Source organism: Mya arenaria, chromosome 12 (genome assembly GCF_026914265.1).
Source record: "Mya arenaria isolate MELC-2E11 chromosome 12, ASM2691426v1".
Taxonomy (NCBI): domain Eukaryota; kingdom Metazoa; phylum Mollusca; class Bivalvia; order Myida; family Myidae; genus Mya; species Mya arenaria.
In genome coordinates, this window is record NC_069133.1 from 54642909 (window position 1) to 54666743 (window position 23835).

The 23835-nt window shown below is 34.9% G+C and overlaps 1 protein-coding gene across 1 annotated transcript in view; it reads left to right on the forward strand.

Annotated features, from left to right (window-relative positions):
- Positions 1-23835, forward strand: part of LOC128211228 (spermine oxidase-like) — a 60546-nt gene that overhangs the window by 15585 nt on the left and 21126 nt on the right. Inside the window, exon 3 of the mRNA XM_052915780.1 lies at positions 15744-15870. Coding sequence (XP_052771740.1) covers positions 15744-15870 — 127 coding nt within the window. The remainder of the gene's footprint in view (positions 1-15743; positions 15871-23835) is intronic.

The following is a 23835-nucleotide window of genomic DNA, read 5'->3' on the forward strand; positions in this document are numbered from 1 at the left end:
TTGTCTTACTTAACTCTTAACAAGTTTTCAATAAAACTGTCAGACAATTTAACGGCAAACACCCTCGTATACATCATACTGGGATGTTAATTTGTAGCTAAAAAAGTGTTTCAAATTCACATTACATTTCAAATGGTAATATTAATCAATTATATAAAACCAGCAACCCCCATGTCAGATAAAACATGCTTTGTCAGTATTTCAAATAACAAAATCAAGATACAGATTGCATGCTCTTGGCAAGACTTCAATATAAAACCACAAATCAGCAGTGTAAAATTTGGTCTGGGGCATACTGATAATATGTAGCACCAGGTCTGTGACGTGGAATGTTTCAAGTTTTATCAGATTCAGAAAACTATGTAATATTGCCACAATTAAAATGGTTTGTTCAGCATTCTGCGTCACTGGCTGGGAAATTCATTGCGAAGCCAATGTTTTTTATCCTCTCCATATATCTTTCTTAAGAGAATTGAGGGTTGGTGTGCAAAAACATAACAAAAAAAAATTCTACTTACTCTCTCAAATTTTGGTAGTGAATGTATGATAAAAGTTAAAACACTATGTAATTGTTCTTTATCATTTTTAGTCTTATAAACAGGACAAAAAACAACAACTTAAGAACTTTGTGTTGAGCGCGATTGCATCTATACACTATAAGCCAGCGAGCATGTCCCACCACTGAACAACTCACTTCATAAAACCAATTTAAATGGGTAAGTGGCTTTCTCGCCAGAAACATTCTAAATTGTTGAATTAGAATCTGTCTGCGATCACATAGGCCGAGAATTGAGTGAAAACACTTAGTTATAGTTAGATGACATGAAGTAAATTCTTAATGAATATGAATTGGCGGAGTGAGCGTAGCGAATAACAGTTAAATAATAACTATAACTATTAATTTTTGCTTTACTACATCAGCTGGGTGCAGCCCGTTTGCCAAATAAATTATTTAGTAAAGCAAAATTAAGTAATTACTTACTTAGTGTGACTGCTAGCCCACTAAAACCAATTAATAATTATACCCCCCAAAACAAAGTTTGGGGGGGGGTATACTGGAATCGGGTTGTCCGTCTGTCCGTCTGTCCGTCTGTCCGTCCGTTTTTTTTGTCCGTGATTCATCTTTGTCGTTATTGAACAAATCTTTTTCAAACTTTCAAATATTAATGACCATGATGTAAACCTGTGCCTCCGTGGATTTGGTCAGAGTCGCATGATCCTGAGTGGAGTTGTGGCCCCTTAATGAGTTGGGCAAAATTAGCTTTGTCCAGGATTCTTCTTTGAAGCTATTGAGCAAATCTTTTTCAAACTTTCAAATATTAATGGCCATGATGTAAACCTTTGCCTCCATGAATTTGGTGGGAGTCACATGATCCTGAGTGGAGTTGTGGCCCCTTAATGAGTTAAATTGGGTAAAATTAGTTTTGTTCGTCCTACTCCTTCGTCATTTTTGAATGAATCTTTTTCAAACTTTTAGCCATGGTGAGAACATTTGCCCCTGTGATTGTGGTTGGAATCACATGATCATGTCTCCAATTATGGCCCCTGAATAAGTTAAAATAGGCAAAAATTATACAGCTTTGTCTAGCCTAATCCTTGGTCATTTTTTCTCATTTTTTCTATAAATCTTTTTCAAACTTTCAGATGTCAATGACCATGATATGAACTGTTGAATATGTGATTTGGTGCACCTGTATTAATCAGAATGTTTGCATGGCCTTAAAAAGACCTTTAATTGATTTTGTCCTTAAAAAGACCATCAAAAGTCCTGAAGTTAGGTGCATACAGGCCTTAAATTTGTTACAATATTCGCTTTGGTGGCCTACTCCTTTGTCATTTTTCAATATATTTTTCTCAAACTTTCAGCTATCCATGACCATGATGTGAACCTTTGTACATGTGATTTTGTGCACCTGTATTATTTCCTTGGTACTCATGTGTGGGGGGGAGGTGGTGGGGGTGGGTAAACAGAAATTGGGTTGGCAGACTGTCAAATTCACCCGTCCACCTTCATTTTGAAATATCCTGTCAGGAGTCATGACCCCTTTATGGTGAAAATGAGAGAAACAGGTTTGTTATCTCCCCTGAGGTGGGTGGGAGTGGGGTAATATTCGCTTTGGTGGCCTACTCCTTTGTCATTTTTCATCATGACCCCTTTATGGTGAAAATGAGAGAAACAGGTTTGTTATCTCCCCTGAGGTGGGTGGGAGTGGGGTAATATTCGCTTTGGTGGCCTTTCTAATGATACCATAACTAAGGCCAGGGCAAACAACCTAGACAGGGAAGGGTTGGGGGGTATTCGTTAGCCTTTGGCTTACAGTTCTAGTTTGGTCATTGTTTTCGTAAGCAATACCAATGATTAATTGTGACCATTTGTGGATGTATGATCCCATTTGTTAAAGCAAGCCGTAAACAATTTTTTTGCCTAATGCTTAGCACTATTTGGTGTTGCATGTCATTTTCATTCAAATGTTTGGCAAAAATGAGAGAGTATGTCTCCGCATTATGTCAGAGGCTCTCAAAATATAGTGGAGGTTTAATGACCTGGCTGTGTCATGCCCGTCTTGTTTTCAGGACATGGGTTAATAATTCCAGCAGCTGTAATCTATGGGTCTTAGGCCAGACTTTTTCCTGATGAATATACTAATGGGGCCCTTTCTGGGGCTTTAAGAAGGGACCAATTTTTTCTTTGAAGGAAAATGAATTTGTCAGAGAATTCTTCAGATGTTGTGATCATTTTCAGTTTTGTAAAAATGGCTGAATTAAAAAAGAAATCTCCGATATAGAGAAAAACTGTGATGCCATTTTCCGAGACTATGATACTGTAAGTAAAATTGTTTCATCGCAGATAAATCCAAAACTGCTAAAGGGGTTTTGGGCTCTAGGTTGCTAGACCTACAGACTTTTATAATTGTTAATCGGAATCAACATTTTAAACATTTGAAGAAGTAACTTGTGGACGGGCATATCAACCCCAGCACTGACATAGAACTGCGATGTCAACGACCTAATTTACAGTACCAGTATTCATAATATGTTGTGAGGTCAAAATAGTGTCAATAAACTGCGTGTTTGCGTAATTACGCAATTAAAATGATTGAAAATGCAATTTATTTTAATATGAAAAAGTTACAAAACGCAATATAAAAAGCAGAATAAGCAAATTGTTCTTAAAGGAAAGCGTACTGAAACAAAATAAATACATGCATATATCGGTGTTTTTATTTTGGCAGTGTCCAGGGATCCTATCGGTTAAAAATAGAAGCTGGGTCATCATATTGGGACAGGTTTTGTCCTCGAAATTAGCCCGCTTAAATAACCTGGAAAAAACATGGGTCATCATATTGAAGATGCAATTAAATGCTCATTTGGCGTAAGATATCAAACCAAAATGTGTTAAATGAAATTATAATATTTCTATCAGATAATCAATCTTTTTTGTGATTGACATTCATTCAAGAATATATATTTTTTATTTAATAGTTAGATGACATTAATTAAACTCTTAATGATAAAGAGCGGGCGTAGTGAGTGTAGCGAGCAACCACTTCTTTATCATTAAGTTTTAATTCAGGTCATCTAACTGACTTAGAATACAACCTCATTGGTTGACACATTGTCAAGGCATAATCTGAAGCAGGGATTGTGAATCAAATGAGTTGCAGTGGGGGGATGTTTAAACAACTGGAAAGCTGAAAATCTTAAATGATTAAGCCTATATAGTACTTAATGATTGCCTATCTGCAATTTTATTGGCTGTAAATGTAGATGTTCCGCATATTAAATAAGTATTTAAAGTGACTGATACTCCATGGTTTTGCTTTAATTGAGTATCAGCATAAAAATCTAAAGGTATTTGCGAAGAAATTCATGAGCAAGCATATACTATCTTTAAATGTTTATGTTAATTTGTTTTGCAATGACATGACTATACTCACAAAACGTTGCAGGCCGAAAGCCTTTCAATGCTGTAAGCGCTTTGATTAAATTAATCGGAAAGATTGCTAGACAGAGTAATTTCAACACTTAGACAAAGTCTGAAAGTTTCTGTTAATACAATGATTTTTAGTGTGTTAGAGATCTTTCATGAAATACAGAAGATGTGGGTGATAGACTGATTGGTAATTGAACTCTGTAATTGGTAAACCATAAATCTTTTTTAACTATTTTAGCTGCGAGAGGGGGCACATGTTCAAAATTGCTGAAGTTGTGCCAAATCCTGGATCTGCCCATGTACTGCCTAATCTAATCCTTGTCTGAGGCTTGATCTTTTCTTGTTCCTGCTTGGTGTTTGAACCTGTTAATCTAATTCCTGTAGACTAATTATGGTGTAGTTTACTTAGATTTCTTGCTTCTTTTACTTAATCATTTTTGTTAATCATTCAGGTGATCAAATTCTTGCACCCTTTTTGAGATTTTGGTTTGTTGATTATTATTTCTGTTATAATGTAATTGTAACTTCTTCACATTCTGCAACAAAAGGTTGTAAGTTTTCTTCACACTTTACATATTTACATATGTACTGTAAATTTTATGTCCTATTAGACGTGCAGAGCGCTTGTCTTTTAAAGAAATCTGTACCTAAAAAACAACTATTTTTCCTCAATCAGAAAAATCCACTAAATTAATAATCAGTCATGTATAGAATAATGAATATTATAGACCAACCACATTTTTAGCTATACTACTCGCCCCGGCGTTGGCGTCCGGTTAAAGTTTTAGGGCAAGTTGGGATTTTCACTTATAAGTCCAATACCTTTCATTCAATTGAGTTAATACTTCACACAGTTGTTCAGGGCCATCACATGATGAGGTTAGATAACTCCATATTATTCTTTACACAGATTATGGCCCCTGATTGACTATGAAACTCAGGTTAAAGTTTTGGGGCAGGTTGGGATATTTATTAATAACTTCTATACCCTTCATTCAATTGACTTAATACTTCACACAATTGTTCAGGACCATCACCCAATGAGGTTACATAACTCCATATCCTTAATACAAGTTATGGCCCCTGATTGACTTCGGTTAAAGTTTTAGGCAAGTAAAAGTTAAGGGCAAGTTGGGATTTTAATAAAAAAAACTTCTATACCTTTCATTCAATGCACTTAATAAAATTCAAAATTATTTACGACCATCTTACAACAAGAAACATAACTCCATTTTAACCCTAAATACAAATGATATCCCTCGAATGTTTTTTTTAATTTTTTTATTTCTTTTGACAGGCACATTTTTACATTCTTAACCAGTTTTTTACTAAGGGAAAACAAGGAGGGCTATACTATATGGTCATTGATTTTTTTTTTATTATTATTATTATTTTTTTTATTTTAATTTCTTTTGAAAGGCATATTTGTATATTCTTTACCACATTTTCATAATGGGAAATCAATTTATTTGAATGACTTGCATCATGTTTTGGGTGGTGGGAGGGCAGCATCAAAGTCACCTTATGTATTGAATAATTTTAGTTAGGTTTGACATAAATAGACCAAACTTGGTAATATTACATTGTTATTGTATTCACTTCTAAGTCAAAGCGGCAAAGTCGAGCGCGCTGTCTTACAACGGCTCTTGTTCACTGACCCATCCATGATTGGTATAGGCTACAGCATTGCTGTATATATATACCTCGGAAAAAAACTTGCACGTCTTTAAGGTCATGTGCTTCTCATATGAAATTTACAAAAAACCTTCAGTGGTTATTATAAAAGTACCTTTATTTCTTACAGGTAATACTGTACCTTAAATACTGTCGTTTGTTGCTTTTGTTTTCAAATTGTTTGTCATGAATGCATTGTCCTTATGTAAGGGGTTTGTATAAAGATTTGCATTAGTATGTGTCCAGTACTTCGTAGCAAACACGACCAGTCACCTAGACACCAGACTCCATGTATCGCAACATCATCATGGCCAGTCTCCTGGGAACCAGACTCCAGGCTTTGCGCCAGCACCATCATGGCCAGTCACCCGGGCACCAGACTCCAGGCCTTGCGCCAGCACCATCATGGCCAGTCACATGGGAACCAGACTCCAGGCTTTGCGCCAGCACCATCATGGCCAGTCAACCAGGCACCAGGGTCCAGGCTTTGTGCCAGCACCATCATGGCCAGTCACCCGGGCACCAGACTCCAGGCATTGCGCCAGCACCATCATGGCCAGTCACCCAGGAACCAGACTCCAGGCTTTGCGCCAGCACCATCATGGCCAGCCACCCGGGAACCAGACTCCAGGCTTTGCGCCAGCACCATCATGACCAGTCACCCAGGAACCAGACTCCAGGCTTTGCGCCAGCACCATCATTACCAGTCACCAGGGTACCAGACTCCAGGCTTTGCGCCAGCACCATCATGGCCAGTACTGGGCACCAGACTCCAGGCATTGCGCCAGCACCATCATGGCCAGCCACCCGGGAACCAGACTCCAGGCTTTGCGCCAGCACCATCATGACCAGCCACCCATGTACCAGACTCCAGGCATTGCGCTAGCACCATCATGACCAGTCACCTGGGTGCCAGACTCCAGGCTTTGTGCCAGCACCATCATGACCAGTCACTTGGGTACCAGAATCCAGGCTTTGCGCCAGCACCATCATGACCAGTCACCTGGGTACCAGACTCCAGGCTTTGCGCCAGCACCATCATGATCAGTCACCAGGGTACCAGACTCCAGGCTTTGTGCCAGCACCATCATGGCCAGTCACCCGGGCACCAGACTGCAGGCTTTGCGCCAGCAACATCATGACCAGTCACCTGGGTAACAGACTCCAGGCTTTGCGCCAGCACCATCATGACCAGTCACCTAGCTGGGTACCAGACTCCAGGCTTTGCGCCAGCACCATCATGACCAGTCACCTGGGTACCAGACTCCCATGCTTTGCACAGCTATCATGACCATTTACCCAGGCACTAGACTCCAGGCTTTGCACCATCATCGTGGCAAAATCAATCCAGGAAATTAAGTCTATCTCCAATGTTTGGGTGTTAAATAATGTATGGGATACAAAGTGCAGTACTTCCAGAAAGAATTTGAAACTGACATTTTTTACTTGCTCTGCAGCTTTTCCAGTTTTGCTCTTACAATATTATGTGGAAGTATAAGTATTTTACCAAGGTTTTTCTTTGTCAATTCTGTTTTGCCAAAGTTTGTGTTGATTCGGTTGTTTAAGGGATAGCTGTAAAAAGTACAAGATGTCCAGTTGTTGAAGTTTATTTGAAGAAGTAAAAGTAGCAGTATGATCTATATACAATACAATATAAATGTTTCAATATCTAAAACATGAAACCTAACATCATTAATATAAAGTGATAACTTCATGGGGAAAATTCACTTGATATATGAGAGTACCAAATGAGGAAAACATGCTAAGTAATTACAATATACTTGAATTAAATGAAAAAGGTATATTTGATATAATTATATATTCAAGTTATTTACAAATCAAATAATTACTAAAAAGCATTGAATAAAATATTACATAGAAAATAAGTCAGCGATCTTTATCTTAATGGTTCATGTTCTGTTGCTTATGTAGTTAACATAGCAAGTAATAAAACGAAAATGTCATAAAAATCTCTTTTAAATTGTATGTCAAAGGTTGCTAGCCATGATTTTCTTATTAGGTTTTATTGTAAAAACTTTGATATTGGTTTATTACTTTACAGTGACAAAGGTGGTCTAATGTTGCTTATTGTCAACTGTTTTATAATTATTTACCTTGTATACAAATAGCTAAAGAAGATATACAACAATGAAAATCAATTACATTGTCAAATATGGTAAACATAAAATGTGCAAATTTGGTTAAAATGAAATGTGCATTAAAAGTAATATATACAGATATTATTGATAATCAAAGAACATATCAGATATACTAAAACATAGAGACATAAAAACTGAAACAAAACTAACTCTAAAATATAGTAAACACACACATATATAAAACAAATATTATGTGACAAAACCTTGTCACAGTATCTCGAACATTAAGAACATATCAATAATAAAATAATAAAATGTATCATAGTTTGCAATTTAACATGTACATAAAAGTCCATTAAAACAACTTGGATTTAATTCAAGACTCAAACTGAATATGTTGCCTTGTTAACATGAATTAAAAGCATTCTCAGAAAAAAATATGTAGTTTGTAAAGGCAGGGTTGATAATAAAAAAAAGATTTATTGTTGTTAAACTGTTATATTAGGGGTATTGTTTTGATTCTATTGACATTTTCTGGGAATAGTTTATTTTGTGGGTCAACACTGAGTTTTCTTGGAAAAGAAGAAAAACACTATAGAAACCTTATGCTATTTGTGTTTGTTGTTCACAGAATTGTTAATTCCAAGTAGTAAATTACTGAACTGGAGAAAACAAGTCCAATTAATAGGGAGCATTGATATTTTTTTTTTTTACGTAGTAGTTAGATGACATGAAGTAAGGTCTTAATGATTAAGAATGTAACCAACAAGCTCTTTTTAATAATTATGATATTACTTAGATCATTTATCGGACTTAGAATACAACCTCATTGTCTGACACATTGTATTGAATCTGCAATTTCATTGGCTGAAAATGTAGGTTGTATTATAAAGAATAGCAAGACTTCTACATGTGCACTTAGGTTGGGTTTTTCCCATCCGCCCGTTGCATTTGAAAGATAAGTATATGTTTAAATACATTTTTTTTGCAATTTCAGCTATTATTTAATTGTTTTATAACTAATAATAATATATAAATATATTATAACTAAACCAGTTCAATACAGATCTACTAAAGAATGTTTTTAAATAAAGTGTGAAAGCTTGTCAGTGTTATTTTGTATTTCCTGTATTAAGGTTAATGGCTTTGAAGTACGCCATGTTAAAACTGCATGATATATTGACTGATTTCTATTGGTCTATCAAAATGTCAACATAACTGTTGGTAAACAGGCTATTGCCATAACCGAAATAAGTTTGTTCTAGAAACAGACTGACACCAATATCAACAACATTGGGGATTGACTGTTCAGCATCAATGATGTCATTTAGCTAAATATAGATTGTGCTAGTTTTGAAATCTAACTGGGTCATGTTTATCAACAGTTCAGCTGTTCAAGACATGGCTGAAGGGGAGCTCTTCTTTCTGAAATGTAATTGTGAAATGTAATGTACTCCTATTAGAACAGGCCTCTCAACATCACAAAAATACTTAAGTTAGATCTCAACATCAAACTAAGCAATTATTCATCTACCTTTTTGCTCTAAAACTCGTACTTTTCTTTGAAATATTGACAAAAGTTTCATCCAGCACATTCTATGAGAAAAACTCCACTTGAGACTGATATTGAAATTTTGGTGATATTGGGTTCTTATTACAGCTGTCAGTTTTGTTTCTGACCCATGTTTCTAGTTTTCTAGTGCAAACAAATACAGTCATCTGTCCTCATAATAAGTGTTTACATCAACCGGCCTGTATGCCACATTAATTGAGTGTTCAATATTTTAAGTAGATTGTTGTTTGGACTACTGTCAAACCCTGTTGACTCGAACTCGCTCCACTCGATTTCCTTGTTGGCTTGAACTGAATGTAAATGACCAATCTGTAACTAATTAATGTAAGAATTCCAGCTTGGCTCGAATTTTCAGAGGCTCCGGGTATTTTTGCCGGTCCCTTGGATTTCGAGCCAACGTTGTTCAACTTTAATACTTTTTAAGATCAAGTAATTTAATGCTTTTAAAAAACCGATGTGAGCTGCTTTCCTCTTTCATGGGATTTATATTGGCTTTGTTTTTTCTGCTATTTTTTCCTGCATTGCAGATGACTTTGTGTTTATATAAAAAAGTAGACATCTTTAGTATATTTGGAACATTCTAAGCCCGATAGCCAAGTGGGGCTTACAGGTATTAATTTTGTTAATTTAGACTGAAGTCATTCGTGGAACACTTTAAAACCTAGGAAATTTTAATGTACTCCTTTAATGCTTGAGTCTTTCATTAAAAAGCCTCAGTTTAAATAAAATGACTTTAATAATAAAATCTTGGCAAAGTACTGTTATTATGACTGCATTGTTTTGGCTTCAGTTTCACATGAGGACGTATGATGTTGACATGACGATTGACTGTACTTTTGTTTATGCCATGTTCCCCCACCTCCGTACAATGAGATACGCAGTTTCAGCAACAATTGGCAACATCTGCATCCATAACAGATGTTATCTTAGGCAAAAATACTGTTTATCAATGGGCATTTGACAAGGTGATCAAGTTCTATATATAGCGTACGTCTTTCATTGACGTGTAACTATCTTTCATTGACGTGAATGGTTTGCATATGTGAAAACCATCTGTTGTGTTGGTATAAGTTATTTCATTGTTGTAATATCACTTTTTTATGGAATGTCTGAGCTTTGCCATTATTTTTCTGTTCATTTGTCCAACCAAATTAGTTAATTGTCTGTTTATATGACTTACAGTTTACCTAAGTGGCGTATGAGATTTATAATTTATTATACTGAAACCAAACATTTTGATAAAGTGTCCCTATCACTCACTAAAAGTGGTGTGTAGGGTTTTTATCATAAAGAGAACATTCATTGTGGTAAATTGTCCTTATAACATGACCTCCATTATATAATTATAAATTTGAACATGCATCATTGGCATGAAGCCCATATAAATGACTATATTAAACTTATATATATAGTTGCTTGACCTTGTGAAATCTGAACACCTATATTTTGAAATTAAATTTTGTCCTATGAAATCGCAGTATTTTGCAAATACCCCATATTTAATTATTTTAGTCAGTTTTGAAGTAGTCGCCTGTTATATTACTTATTTGCCATTTAAATCTGCTGATCTAAACAGACAGGCTCATCATCAGTAGACAGAAATATAATTTCAAACATTAGGATGATTAATATTTGTAAGTATCGATGCTTTTCTCAAACTTAGAATTGACCATGTGCCAGTTGTCCATCTATCAAAAAATCAGTTGAATAATGTGTGTAAAGTATAGTAAAACTGTTAATGTATTACAAATAAAACTCATTTATTCCAAGGGAGTATGAGCCAGCTAAATGTATCGTTAAAACGGAGGTTAGTTAAGATCATTTAGTTTGACGTCATGATCACCTCTGTAAGTCAAGACGAGTACACTTATAAGCGGAATCTGTTGTTAAGAAAATGCTTGACTTTGATTGGCCTGTTTGAATATATACTTAAAATTATGTTTGGTATGAGTAAACTTAATAGCACATGGTTTCATAGTTAAATCCATTAGCTAGTAAAATATCTCCCAAAACCTCCACAAGTTCTTTGCCTGGAATTGTAAAATTTGTTCACACGGCCACAAAAGCCCCATGCCAAGCCTATTATCAGAAATGCAGAACTACAAAAACCTATACAAGTTTTTGTGAGCCTGAAATATGCAAGATTCAAATCATTGAAATTTGTAAAATCAGAAAATATTATAAAAGGCATGTGTCCTTTACTGCTATAAATGGAAATAATGGTATCGATGAACACATCCAATATTGTTTTGCATAAACAAAAAGTCTCAACATTAATTTCAATTATTTTATCATATAAACTTGTAAAGATGTTTATTTTAGTGCCTTATAAAACTTAAGTTACTAAATAATATAGCTCAATTTGTCCAGAAATATTTGGTAAGCTGTAATAAATGCAAATGGCCCTGATGTTAATTGTCACATTAATCTGATGGTGACCTCTGGGCAAGTCTTATAAATTTCATGTGTTTGATTTATGTATTATTTGTCCTTTATGATATATTTCGGGCATTTTGATGTCACATCAAGTCATATTTTTCATAAAAAGATGACCAAGTTAATGACTGTCACTAAGTACACATGTACTTTATCTAACAAAAGTTCTGTTTTTACAAATGGCATGGTTCGGTGTATCATAAGCATATATAAACAAACAATAAAGATGTTGATGCAGATGCTTTGAATAATCCACATTTATATGTATAACAAGGCCCATAAATCTGTTACCAGGGTCCATCCACATATGTATGTATAACAAAGCCCATAAATCTGTCACCAGTGTCCATCCACATATGTATGTATAACAAGGCCCATAAATCTGTTACCAGGGTCCATCCACATAGGCCCATAAATCTGTCACCAGGGTCCATCCACATATGTATGTATAACAAGGCCCATAAATCTGTCACCAGTGTCCATCCACATATGTATGTATAACAAGGCCCATAAATCTGTCACCAGTGTCCATCCACATATATATGTATAACAAGGCCCATAAATCTGTTACCAGGGTCCATCCACATAGGCCCATAAATCTGTCACCAGGGTCCATCCACATATGTATGTATAACAAGGCCCATAAATCTGTTACCAGGGTCCATCCACATATATATGTATTACAAGGCCCATAAATCTGTTACCAGGGTCCATCCACATATGTATGTATAACAAGGCTCATAAATCTGTTACCAGGGTCCATCCACATATATATGTATTACAAGGTCCATAAATCTGTTACCAGGGTCCATCCACATATGTATGTATAACAAGGCTCATAAATCTGTTACCAGGGTCCATCCACATATGTATGTATTACAAGGCCCATAAATCTGTTACCAGGGTCCATCCACATATGTATGTATTACAAGGCCCATAAATCTGTTACCAGGGTCCATCCACATATGTCTGTATAACAAGGCTCATAAATCTGTTACCAGGGTCCATCCACATATGTATGTATAACAAGGCTCATAAATCTGTTACCAGGGTCCATCCACATATATATGTATTACAAGGTCCATAAATCTGTCACCAGGGTCCATCCACATATGTCTGTATAACAAGGCCCATTCATCTGTTACCAGGGTCCATCCACATATGTATGTATCAAAAGGCCTGTAATTTTGTAACCAATGTCCATGCACACATATAAATGTTTATCAAGGCCAATTTTTAGCTCGACTATTCGAAGAATAGGTGGGCTATACTACTCGCCCCAGCGTCGGCATCCGGTTAAAGTTTTAGGGCAAATTGGGATTTTCACTTATAAGTCCAATACCCTACATTCAATTGACTTAATACTTCACGCAGTTGTTCAGGGCCATCACATGATTAGGTTAGATAACTCCATATTATTCTTTACACAATAATGGGCCCTGATTGACTATGGAACTTGGGTTAAAGTTTTAGGGCAAGTTGGAATATTTATTAATAACTTCTATATCCTTTGTTCAATTGACTTAATACTTCACACAGTTGTTCAGGACCATCACATAATGAGGTTACATAACTCCATATTATCCTAAATACAAGTTATGGCCCCTGATTGACTTAGGTTAAAGTTTTAGGGCAGGTTAAAGTTTTAGGGCAAGTTGGGATTTTCACTTAAAACTCCAATACCATTCATTCAATTGACTTAATACTTCACACAGATGTTCAGAGCCATCACATAATGAGGTTAGATAATTCCATATTATCTTTTATACAAATTATGGCCCCTGATTGACTATGGAACTAATAGGTTAAAGTTTTAGGGCAGGTTGGGATATTTATAAATAACTTCTATACCCTTCATTCATTTGACTTAATACTTCACCCAATTGTTCACGACCATCACCCAATGAGGTTACATAACTCCATATCCTTAATACAAGTTATGGCCCCTGATTGACTTAGGTTAAAGTTTTAGGCAAGTAAAAGTTAAGGGCAAGTTGGGATTTTAATAAAAAAAACTTCTATACTGTTCATTAAATGCACTTAATAAAATTCAAAATTATTTACGACCATCTTACAACAAGAACTCCGTTTTAAGCCTAAAAACAAATTATGGCCCTTGATTTTTTTTGATTTTTTTATTTTTTTTTTAATTTCCTTTGAAAGGCATATTTGTATATTCTTAACCACATTTTCATAATGGGAAATCAAGTTATTTGAATGACTTGCGTCATTGTTTGAGCGGGCTGGTGGGAGGGCACCATCAAAGTCACCTTATGTATCAAATAATTTTAGTTAGGTTTGACATAAAGAGACCAAACTTGGTATTATTACATCTTTATTGTATTCTAAGTTAAAGCGGCGTAGTCGAGCGCGCTGTCTTACGACTGCTCTTGTTCTGTTACTAGTGTCCTAATGATGACCATAAATATATGTAACAGGGCCCAGAAATTATTAAAATAATATTTGAGTATTTGAAACAGTGAAATATACATTTTTCACTGATAATTTCTATAAATCCCCACAGAGCATAATTTATATAAGTATACATTTATATGCTAATATTTTTGTCAAAAATACCATTTAATAATATGAAAATCTAGCGGTGACCCTTTGTGAAAAGTTTATGTCAAACGATGCATACAAAGTTGAAGGGGAAAAGAGTCATACAAACTCGTTAGAATTGTAAATTTGATATAATTTATAAACCAATTATGGTTGTACCCAATTTTTATGAATGATACTGTATATTGTTTTGTTGTTAAATTGGATGTTTTGGTTTTTAATGTTAGTCCATACAAAGTAATTTCCCAAGGAATATTATATTAAATAATTGTTAAAAGCCAGACACTGACTTATATTTTCGGTCTTGTAAGCAATTAAGTTTAAATGATCCAAAATAAATGCTTTTTTAGTGTTCAGCAAGAAATACCTCACAATGGCTATAGTGTGAGTGCCTGTGTACATGTGCCAGTTTCTTAATAACTCACCTAATAAAACCACTATTAATGACTAAATAGGAATTTTGTGGTTGTTTTCGTTACCAAATGTAAATTCAGCATTGTCATCTGCATTGTAAGAGCTCTTTTAAATGATGACATGTAAATCTGTCCAGCGATCCTATTGGTCGAGACGTGAGTATAAACACTTAGTCTTGTCATTAAGAATCAAGATGATCCGATCATTTTAAACTATGATGGTAGAAGCAGTGATGAAATATTGCATTGGTTGGGTCCCGAAAATGTTTATGATGGCATGACTGGCAATTAATCAGTCAATGCTATATATAACAGTTACAGCCTGTTGTTTTTGTATAATTAATGTTATTAAAGTGGATACAAGTAATGCTGAGTGCGCAGCAATAAGCCCTTCTGTCTGAATTAATTGAAGTAATGTACTGTTACAGTTTTTCCAACCTGAACTGGATTGCGCCGTTCATTCATTAGGCCATTGCCACTGTGTATTTTGAACATTTATAATACTTAACGGTGGTTGTTATTAAAAGCAATTAATATTTTAGAACCATAAAGGGATGGCAGTATTTTTTAAATTAATCAAATATTATAAAGCTAAGGCTTGCTTGTTTTATCTCCATTAAGACCTCCATATAAGCGATAATCTATACTTAATGCCAGGGCCTCCTTGAGGTTATTTTATACCAACGAGATTATTCAATACCAATGCACATTAGCAATACTGTTTCTCATTTCATTATTACATTCTTCGAAGACTTTTTCTTTCTTGTTTCTAACATCACTTTGAGAAAAAGCTGTTTTTTGAGAAAGTATAATTTGCATTTCTTTGTTTAGAAGACCAATTCCATCATTTTCCCAGTCTGATTCAGGTTCAGCTAAAATACAAACACCCTTCAGGTGTGCGTGCTTGCTTGCATGCATGTGTGTGTGTGTGTTTAACTGTGTCCACAGTTAACATGTCTGCATGAGGTGTATCTCTACAGTTCAATGTAACTTTCACATTATGTCTGACAAGCCTACTCTGTACTTACCATGCAGTCTGTGTTCTGTTGCAGCCTGGGTGTGTGGAAAGGAGGCCCTATACATGGAGTCCCTCTCTGAGGACCAGATTGCGTCTGACATACGGGATGTGCTGCAGAAGTTCCTGAAGAAAGACATTCCGGCACCCTCAAGGGTCATACGGTAAGGAGTTCAAGATTCTTACACTCTCCTAGTCTGATTGGTTACTGGCGCATGCTTGGGCCTTACGGCTTCAAACTTGGGAGAAAGATTGGTTATGCCCAGCAGATGACCGCTGTGATTTTGTCGTTGTTGCACAAAAAGCTTGTCAATTGCTATCTAGGGTATGCTTCAAACTTAAAAGAAAGATTGGTTATGCCCAGCAGATGACCGCTATTGATTTTGTCGTCGTTGCACAAAAAGCTTGTCAATTGCTATCTAGGGTATGCTTGAGCCTACTGTCCTCAAACATGGTGAGAGGTTGGTCATGCCCAACAGATGACCCATACATGTTTTATTGGGAACTATTACTCATCAACTCCTATACCAACATTTAGAACTGGTGAATTACTATACCTTCTGACCTCAAACTTGGAAGGGATGTTGGTCATTACCTTATATAACCCCACAGACCGTTAATGCAAAATGACTAATTGGCTGCCATATTGAGGGTGTTATACATGGCTTACAAACATCTCTTGTCAAATTTACCTATCATATGTACCACTGAGCTTAAGGATGAATCTATGTCGATTTGTTTGAATGTTATTTCATAATTGTTGAACAGAAATAATCGGTTATGACCAAAATGACAATTAAGTCATGGTGCAATATGTTCAATTTGTCTTCTGACAATTTCATTGTATTATTCTATGCTAAATCTGCCAAGTTTCAAAATGATATATGACATTTAGATTTAAGCACGTTGAGCATATGGAGGCCATGTTTACTTAAAGTATTATAGCTTTATTACATAAAGTGGTACACATTTTGTATTATTCTTCCACTTTTGATGATTTCATTATTCACAAAGCGTGCAGAATACAATTATCTTCAAAAATATTTTTACAACAAAAGCAAGGGGACCTGTCTTTTGAAACGATTGTTCAACAAAAAGATAATGAAGTGTAATCGATATTTATCGGTTCACTGGTGCAATGCATTACAAAGCAGTTTTGAAAGTTAGAGGAATTTTGTGTGCCATGAAGGTGTTTTGCCTGCTCATTTTACACATGCATACAAAACAAACATATTTGAAAACATATTTGAAGTTTGTGCAGTTTTAGATGTAAAGATACGCCCTTCAAAACAATGTCGTAGCTCACAGTTTGAAAAGGTCCATTCAATGATTTGCACACAATGATTTGCACATAAAGTTTGGTTTTTCCATGAACAAGATCTATTTTTGATAGTGTCATAATTGACCATTTTAGTATAATTTCCTGAAACTTAAACTTGAAACCGGAACTTTTTTGGTGACAAACAGCAGATTATGAAACATCGCATATAACTATTGCATGTAATGGCTTTTTAATGTACTCTTTGAGGACACTGACATTTGTGTCATCTTTTGATGATGATAATTTCCGGTTGAATTTAAATTAGAAACCCTATCATGAGCAATGGGTTATATTAGTATCTTGTAATATTTGTGTGTGATAAAAATAAATGCTTTTAGTAAAAGCTTTTCATAGCTTGGATGGTTTCCGTTCTGTTTTTCCAGTTTTGTTCAAATAAGTGTATAAGTAATATTTTATAAATTCTACATGTTGGCAGTTTTATAGTTATATAAACTTTTATTGCTGACAGTTGGATGGCAGATTTACTAATTTGACCCATAACATATAAGATCTCTTTATACATGTATGTAAATAAACATTATTGTTAAAGATACGTAAAAGGTGAAGCTATGATCAACACTCATGTTTGTGTCAACTCGACTAGAGTATTTGGACCTTGACATGAAGATTTTTTATGAACATCGATTTCCTCATGCTTTTCACAAAATGGAAATCATCATATTAAACCATTTTATTTACCTATAGATGCGGAGGGATTATTTTCTTGATCATGTTCACAGATTCTAGGAACCCCTAATGCAAATTGTTTAGTTAAACTCTACATTGAGTTTAATTAGTGTTTTAAATTTTATTTTGTCCAGTGGGGTATAGTAGCATTTTTAAATTTAGTCAGACAATATTATTTTAATCTGGTAAAACAGATGATTTTAACAGAGTTTGGGTCAGTAAATAAACCATTATTTTGAACACTAAGGCCAAATAAAAAAATACCTGTGTTTCCGGTAACAATAGCGAAAAAAATTAGGGTCGGTCAGTCGGGATTTTTTTTTTTTTTTTTTTCCAGTTTCGATTTCATGCGAAATTCTGTTGCATCAAATCAATTATATTATATCTAAGCTTTCCATAATTAACAAAAAGTCAGAAAAGAACAGCATTGTTTAATGTCTGAAATCATTTCCTTACCTTTTACTACCGTATTTTCCCACCAATTTTGCCCATGAACTTTGGTGGTTTTTTTTTATACAATACTGCTTTATAAGACGCGATCGTTTTTTAGAACAAATCCAGCACTTCAATTTCTACAAATCTATGATGATGTTCTAGCGAAACAGTCATTTATCAACTAAATTTGTTGATTTGATTGAAGAAAATCGCCGATTTTCTTGTCAACTGTGAGCTCCTTATGTGGAGTTAGGTTAATAATAGAACAAGTAAAAGCGAATATGGATTTGTTTTACGTTTCTTATTTTATTATTAATAATTAATCATAATTCTGGTAACAATCAAAGTTTCATTCATATTTGTAGTGAATTCAAACATTTCGGTCATTGTTTTAAGATTCCAAGACGACGATTATTGATTATTATATTTTTTCGATCGTATGGTATTTTCTTTCCAAACTAGACGAAATCCTGGCAATCAAATGGTATCATACGGTATCCGACTGACTGATTTAAATACAAACCATAGCCATGCGTCTTTGATCTTATTACCGCTGGTGCTCTGACGTCACAAATTGTACCGTTTGATCTGCAGCCGACACATTCCTTCAAACTTATGTGTTGTTCTTTGTAACTTTCGAATGTTTTTGTTTGGATTTCAGTTGATGGGACTTAAATTAGGCGAAATAAATAACCATTGATAACTGCGGATAAATTAATGAAACGATTAATGAAATGTGAACCTCGCAGTTAAGCCTGCATAAATTCGCAAAGCCTAATCGTAAGAAGCCTGCATAAATACGCAAAGCCTATAATGTAAAAAAGTAAGTTCTATTTTGGACATGGATAAATAACACCGCGAACTATATCCTACAAATTTTCATTATAAAGACAGCAGAATGTGTGTCCTGTGATCAACCACATGTTTGGATCATAAACATGCGTTTGCCAGTGTGTGTATACCATGTGATAAATAACGTCATACATGCTACGTCAGAAGGCAAAAATTTGCTTGAAATGAAGACTAAAATCAAAGATAACTTTTCATTTACAACACCATTTTAAATGAAACAAAGGGCAGTCTATGCCGCTTAAAGAGCCCCGCATTTGTTTTATTACAAAAATTTGATGAGGTCATTAGTTTCATCAAACACTTCGACAAACCTGTTTCCAAAATAATGTTTTGACAGTGCTCCGTCAGACGGCCGTATTGTGAAAAGGTTTGTCGAAGTGTCTTAAGAAACTAAACTCTCGATCAAATTCTCCGTAAGCAGCGTAGACTGCGCTATGTTTCATTTAAAATGGTGAAGTTATCTTTGTTTAAAATCATTTTTAGCTCGAATATTCGAAGAATAAGGAGAGCTATACTACTCACCCTCGCGTCGGCGGTGGCGTCGGCGTTGGCGTCACACCTTGGTTAAGGTTTTGCATGTAAGCACCTTTAAGTCATTATCTCAGTAAATACATCAGTTATTGCATTGAAACTTTGGATATGTATTCCCAACTATCTTACATACTAAATTAATGAAGTTAGATAACAATTATTTGAATATAATGCAAATAATAGGCCTTTATTATTCGACTTAAAAATTCTGGTTAAGGTTTTGCGTGTAAGCACACATAGGTTAATATCTCAGCAACTACTTGAGGTATTGCATTGATACTTGATACAATGGTACTCAACCATCCAACCTACTAAATTAACCAAGTTAGATAACACTAGTTTGCATTTAATGCAAATAATTGCCCTTTATTATTCGACTTAGACATTCTGGTTAAGGTTTGGGTGTAAGCACACATAGGTTAATATCTCAGCAACTACTTGAGGTATTGCATTGAGACTTTATACAATGGTAGTCAACCATCCAACCTACATAATTAACCAAGTTAGATAACTCTAGTTTGCATTTAATGCAAAATAATTGCCCTTTATTATTTGACTTAGAAATTCTGGTTAAGGTTTTGCATGTCACCACATTTAAGTCAATAACTCAGCAAATATATCATGTATTGCATTGAAAAATTAGATATGTATTCCAAGATAACACTTTTTTGAATATAATGCAAATTATGGGCCTTTATTATTTGACTAAGAAATTCTGGTTAAGGTTTTGCATGTAAACACACATAGGTTACCGTATTATATCATGCATAGGACGCACTTTTTTACCCCCAATTCTCGTCTTAAAAATTTCTTGCGTCCTTTCTATGCTATTAGAATTTCATCTGTTTTTCCCATTTTTTTCCAAGTCCTTTTCAGGTCAAAAATATCAAATCTTTTCAAATGTGCGAAGGTGTGAAAAACACCCGCTGTCTGTCATTAGAAATACATCAATAGAACAAACTATTGCGATGGTAATACCGTATGGTTGTTTGTTCGCACTTTACCCGACGTGCCTTCCGCTGGCAAGGCTAATTACTGACACGCATTAATTATGCCGACATGCTTTAATCCGCGTAGCGACACGCCTTAACAAAACAATCATCCGTTTTGACAATACACAGTTGCGATTGCAACGGTTGCAACGGTTGACTGTTATTCAGAAGGCATGTGGGGACTATTGCAACGGATGCAACGGTTGACTGTTATTCAGAAGGCATGTGGGGACTATTGCAACGGTTGACTGTCAGTCAGAAGGCGTGTCGGGAATATTACGGCATTTGTAATATGCATGAATGTTCTCAAAATGTCAAGACATATCATTGTCGTGTACGCTAAATTACCGAAATACGACGATAATTATCGAAATACACAATACAGTTATAGAATTATGCCTTATATACAATTTTTTGTTTGTTTTTTACTTCAATATATGTTATAAATACTTGAGCAACCTCAATTTTTCGGCTCCAATTTTGACATTTTTCCACTGCGTCCTATCTTATATATTAAGGGTTTTTACCCGTTTTTTCAACTATTATTTTGCCTGCGTCCTATCTATGCTAGCGTCCTATACATGATATAATACGGTAATATCTCAGCAATTACTTGATGGATTGCATTGATACTTTATACAATGGTACTCAACCATCTACTTAAATAACCAAGTAAGATAACTCCAGTTTGCATTAAATTAAAATAATGGCCCCTTTTTTATTCGACATAGAAATTCTGGTTAAGGTTTTGCATGTAACCACTTTTAAGTCAATATCTCAGCGAATACTTCATGTATTGCATTGAAAATTTACACACAGGCTCCCATCTATTTAACCTTCTTATTTAATCAAGTAAGATAACTCTATATTTTATAATATATAATTTTTGCCCCTTTATTATGCGACTTAGAAATTCTGGTTAAGGTCTTGCATGTTAGCACACATAGGATAATATCTCAGCAACTATTTGATGTATTGCATTGAGACCTTATACAATGGTATTCAACCACCCAACTTAATTGAATAACCAAGTTAGATAACTGTATTTTGCAAATAATGGCCCTTTATTATTAGACTTAGAAATTCTCGTTAATATTTTGCATGGAACCACATTTATGTTTATATCTCAGCACACCATGTATTGCATTGAAATCTAATCTAACAGTGATCCATGCATGTTTCGCCAAAACTTTTCAATCCTTACATTGAAAAGCGGCGGAATAGTCGAACGCGCTGTCTCGGTGACAGCTCTTGTTCAAATCAAAATTGCCTTCCGATGTAGCATTTATGACTCATTTATCACGTGGTATACACACACTGTTTGTCAATTTGATGATATCGGACGGGGTTCATTCCGTACCCTGCCATTTTATTTAAACACCCTGTTGACAAAGCATCTCAGTAATACATTATCAGGAATGAAAGTTTATTCTCCGGGAACAGAGACAGACAAACAACGAAAATAACAATGATGTTTAATTTTTGATTTTTTACTTTTATGCCTATGAAAAAGATTAGGGTCGGCGAGGAAAAAATAGGGTCGGTTGGGTTACCGGAAACAAAGGTTTTTTTTGGGGGGGGGCCTAAGCAGGTTGATGTTTGATAACAAGCAGTTATCAAATTAATGTGGTCGCAAACATGTGCCAAGCCTGAGCATGCTTGATTTTATAAATGTATATCAACAAACACTAATTTATACAAAGAAGTATTTTATCTGGTTCAAACCATTTCTCACTTCGTAATGTCACTATACCAGGGCACATGATAGGCTTGATCATAAATGCTGGTTTTCAGGGAGATGAAAATCTACTCAGGGCTGGTGTTCTTTCATTGGATAAATATGCTGAGTTTAGTGCACCAACTCAACAACCTCCCGTGATAAGGGTGACCTCTGATTTGTCATGAAAAATGTATCAGATCAATGTTTATTATCCTTGTTGATCACCACTTTTAATCACATCTTCAGTAGTTTCTCATTAAAAATACATCATTCTAGACTGATGCAAAGGAAGGTGTGTTTTCACTAACAAAAATACCTCACAGTGCCTGTTCATTGTAAATAAGGCAATTAATTAAACCAGACCTTATACTTAGTCCCACTTCCAGGAATGAAAGCTTAGTACTGAGAAATGTAGGGTAAAACTATTGATCATTTCATGAAGGTTTAATGAGTTAGATAGCGGACAATTATTTGTTTCAGTGTAAGATAATATATATTTCACAGAGTGAGCACCAAAATTTATATTTCACGAGTGGCTATGCCACGAGTGAAATATTCATTTTAGGTGTTACTGAGGTGATATATATTGCTATCTTACACTGAGACAAACAATTATTCTTTTATTTATATGCCTCAAATTGGAATTAAAAATGCCCTTTATTACACTTTTTTAGAAAAATGCGTTTGATCTGGTACCAAGTGCGGGCTTAAATTTTAAAGACTTGACCTTGACATTATGCCCTATCACTGTCATCAAGTTGCATCATGATACGATAAAACATACTGAAATTATTGTCTGCACAAAGTTTGGCTGATGCTGCCAATACTGCCAAACCGCCACAGCGGATGCTAAAAGTAATACCTTTTTTGTCGCCTTTTCTGGAAGAGAAACACAATAAAACAGAAATAAAACCTTCAGGATATTTTTTGAATCAGTACAAATGAGCATTCTATATTAGGATATTATTTGTTTTGATATGAAAACTGATAACTTGAACTTTCGGCAGGTGGAAAATTTCCTCATGCATTTCAAACACTGTTTGAATGATGGGTAATGTAAAGCAAGAACATACATGGCAGTCCTAGATATCGTACACATTCTCACTAAAAATAAATACATCAGTGATCATTCATACTTTGAATTTTATGTAATACATCGCATGCGAAAGAAGTTAGCCTCATGATTTGTTCAATAAATTCAAAATATAAACAATAGCAAATTTACAGTTACACCTATTTTGTCACGTCTGCAATTGAGTTTGATCATGTAGACCACGAAAAGGACAAATAACAGACTGATTTTTTCCATCTCAAGGTTTCTGGGCATTTTTTATGAAATGATCTTTAAATTTCAAACACAATTTAGCGATTTTGTTGGCGCACAAAGATGGGCAAACTGTTAACTGGATAAGAGAATAAGTACTGTTATGGTATACTGTATATATATATTCTAGATTTTTGACTAAAGAAAGAATAACTAATTCAATGAAGATTTCAAAATTATTGCACCCAACTTTAGGCCTGGATACCATACACATCATTTTGATTATAAACAAATAATAATTATTGGCCGGAAAGTATTTTAAATGTA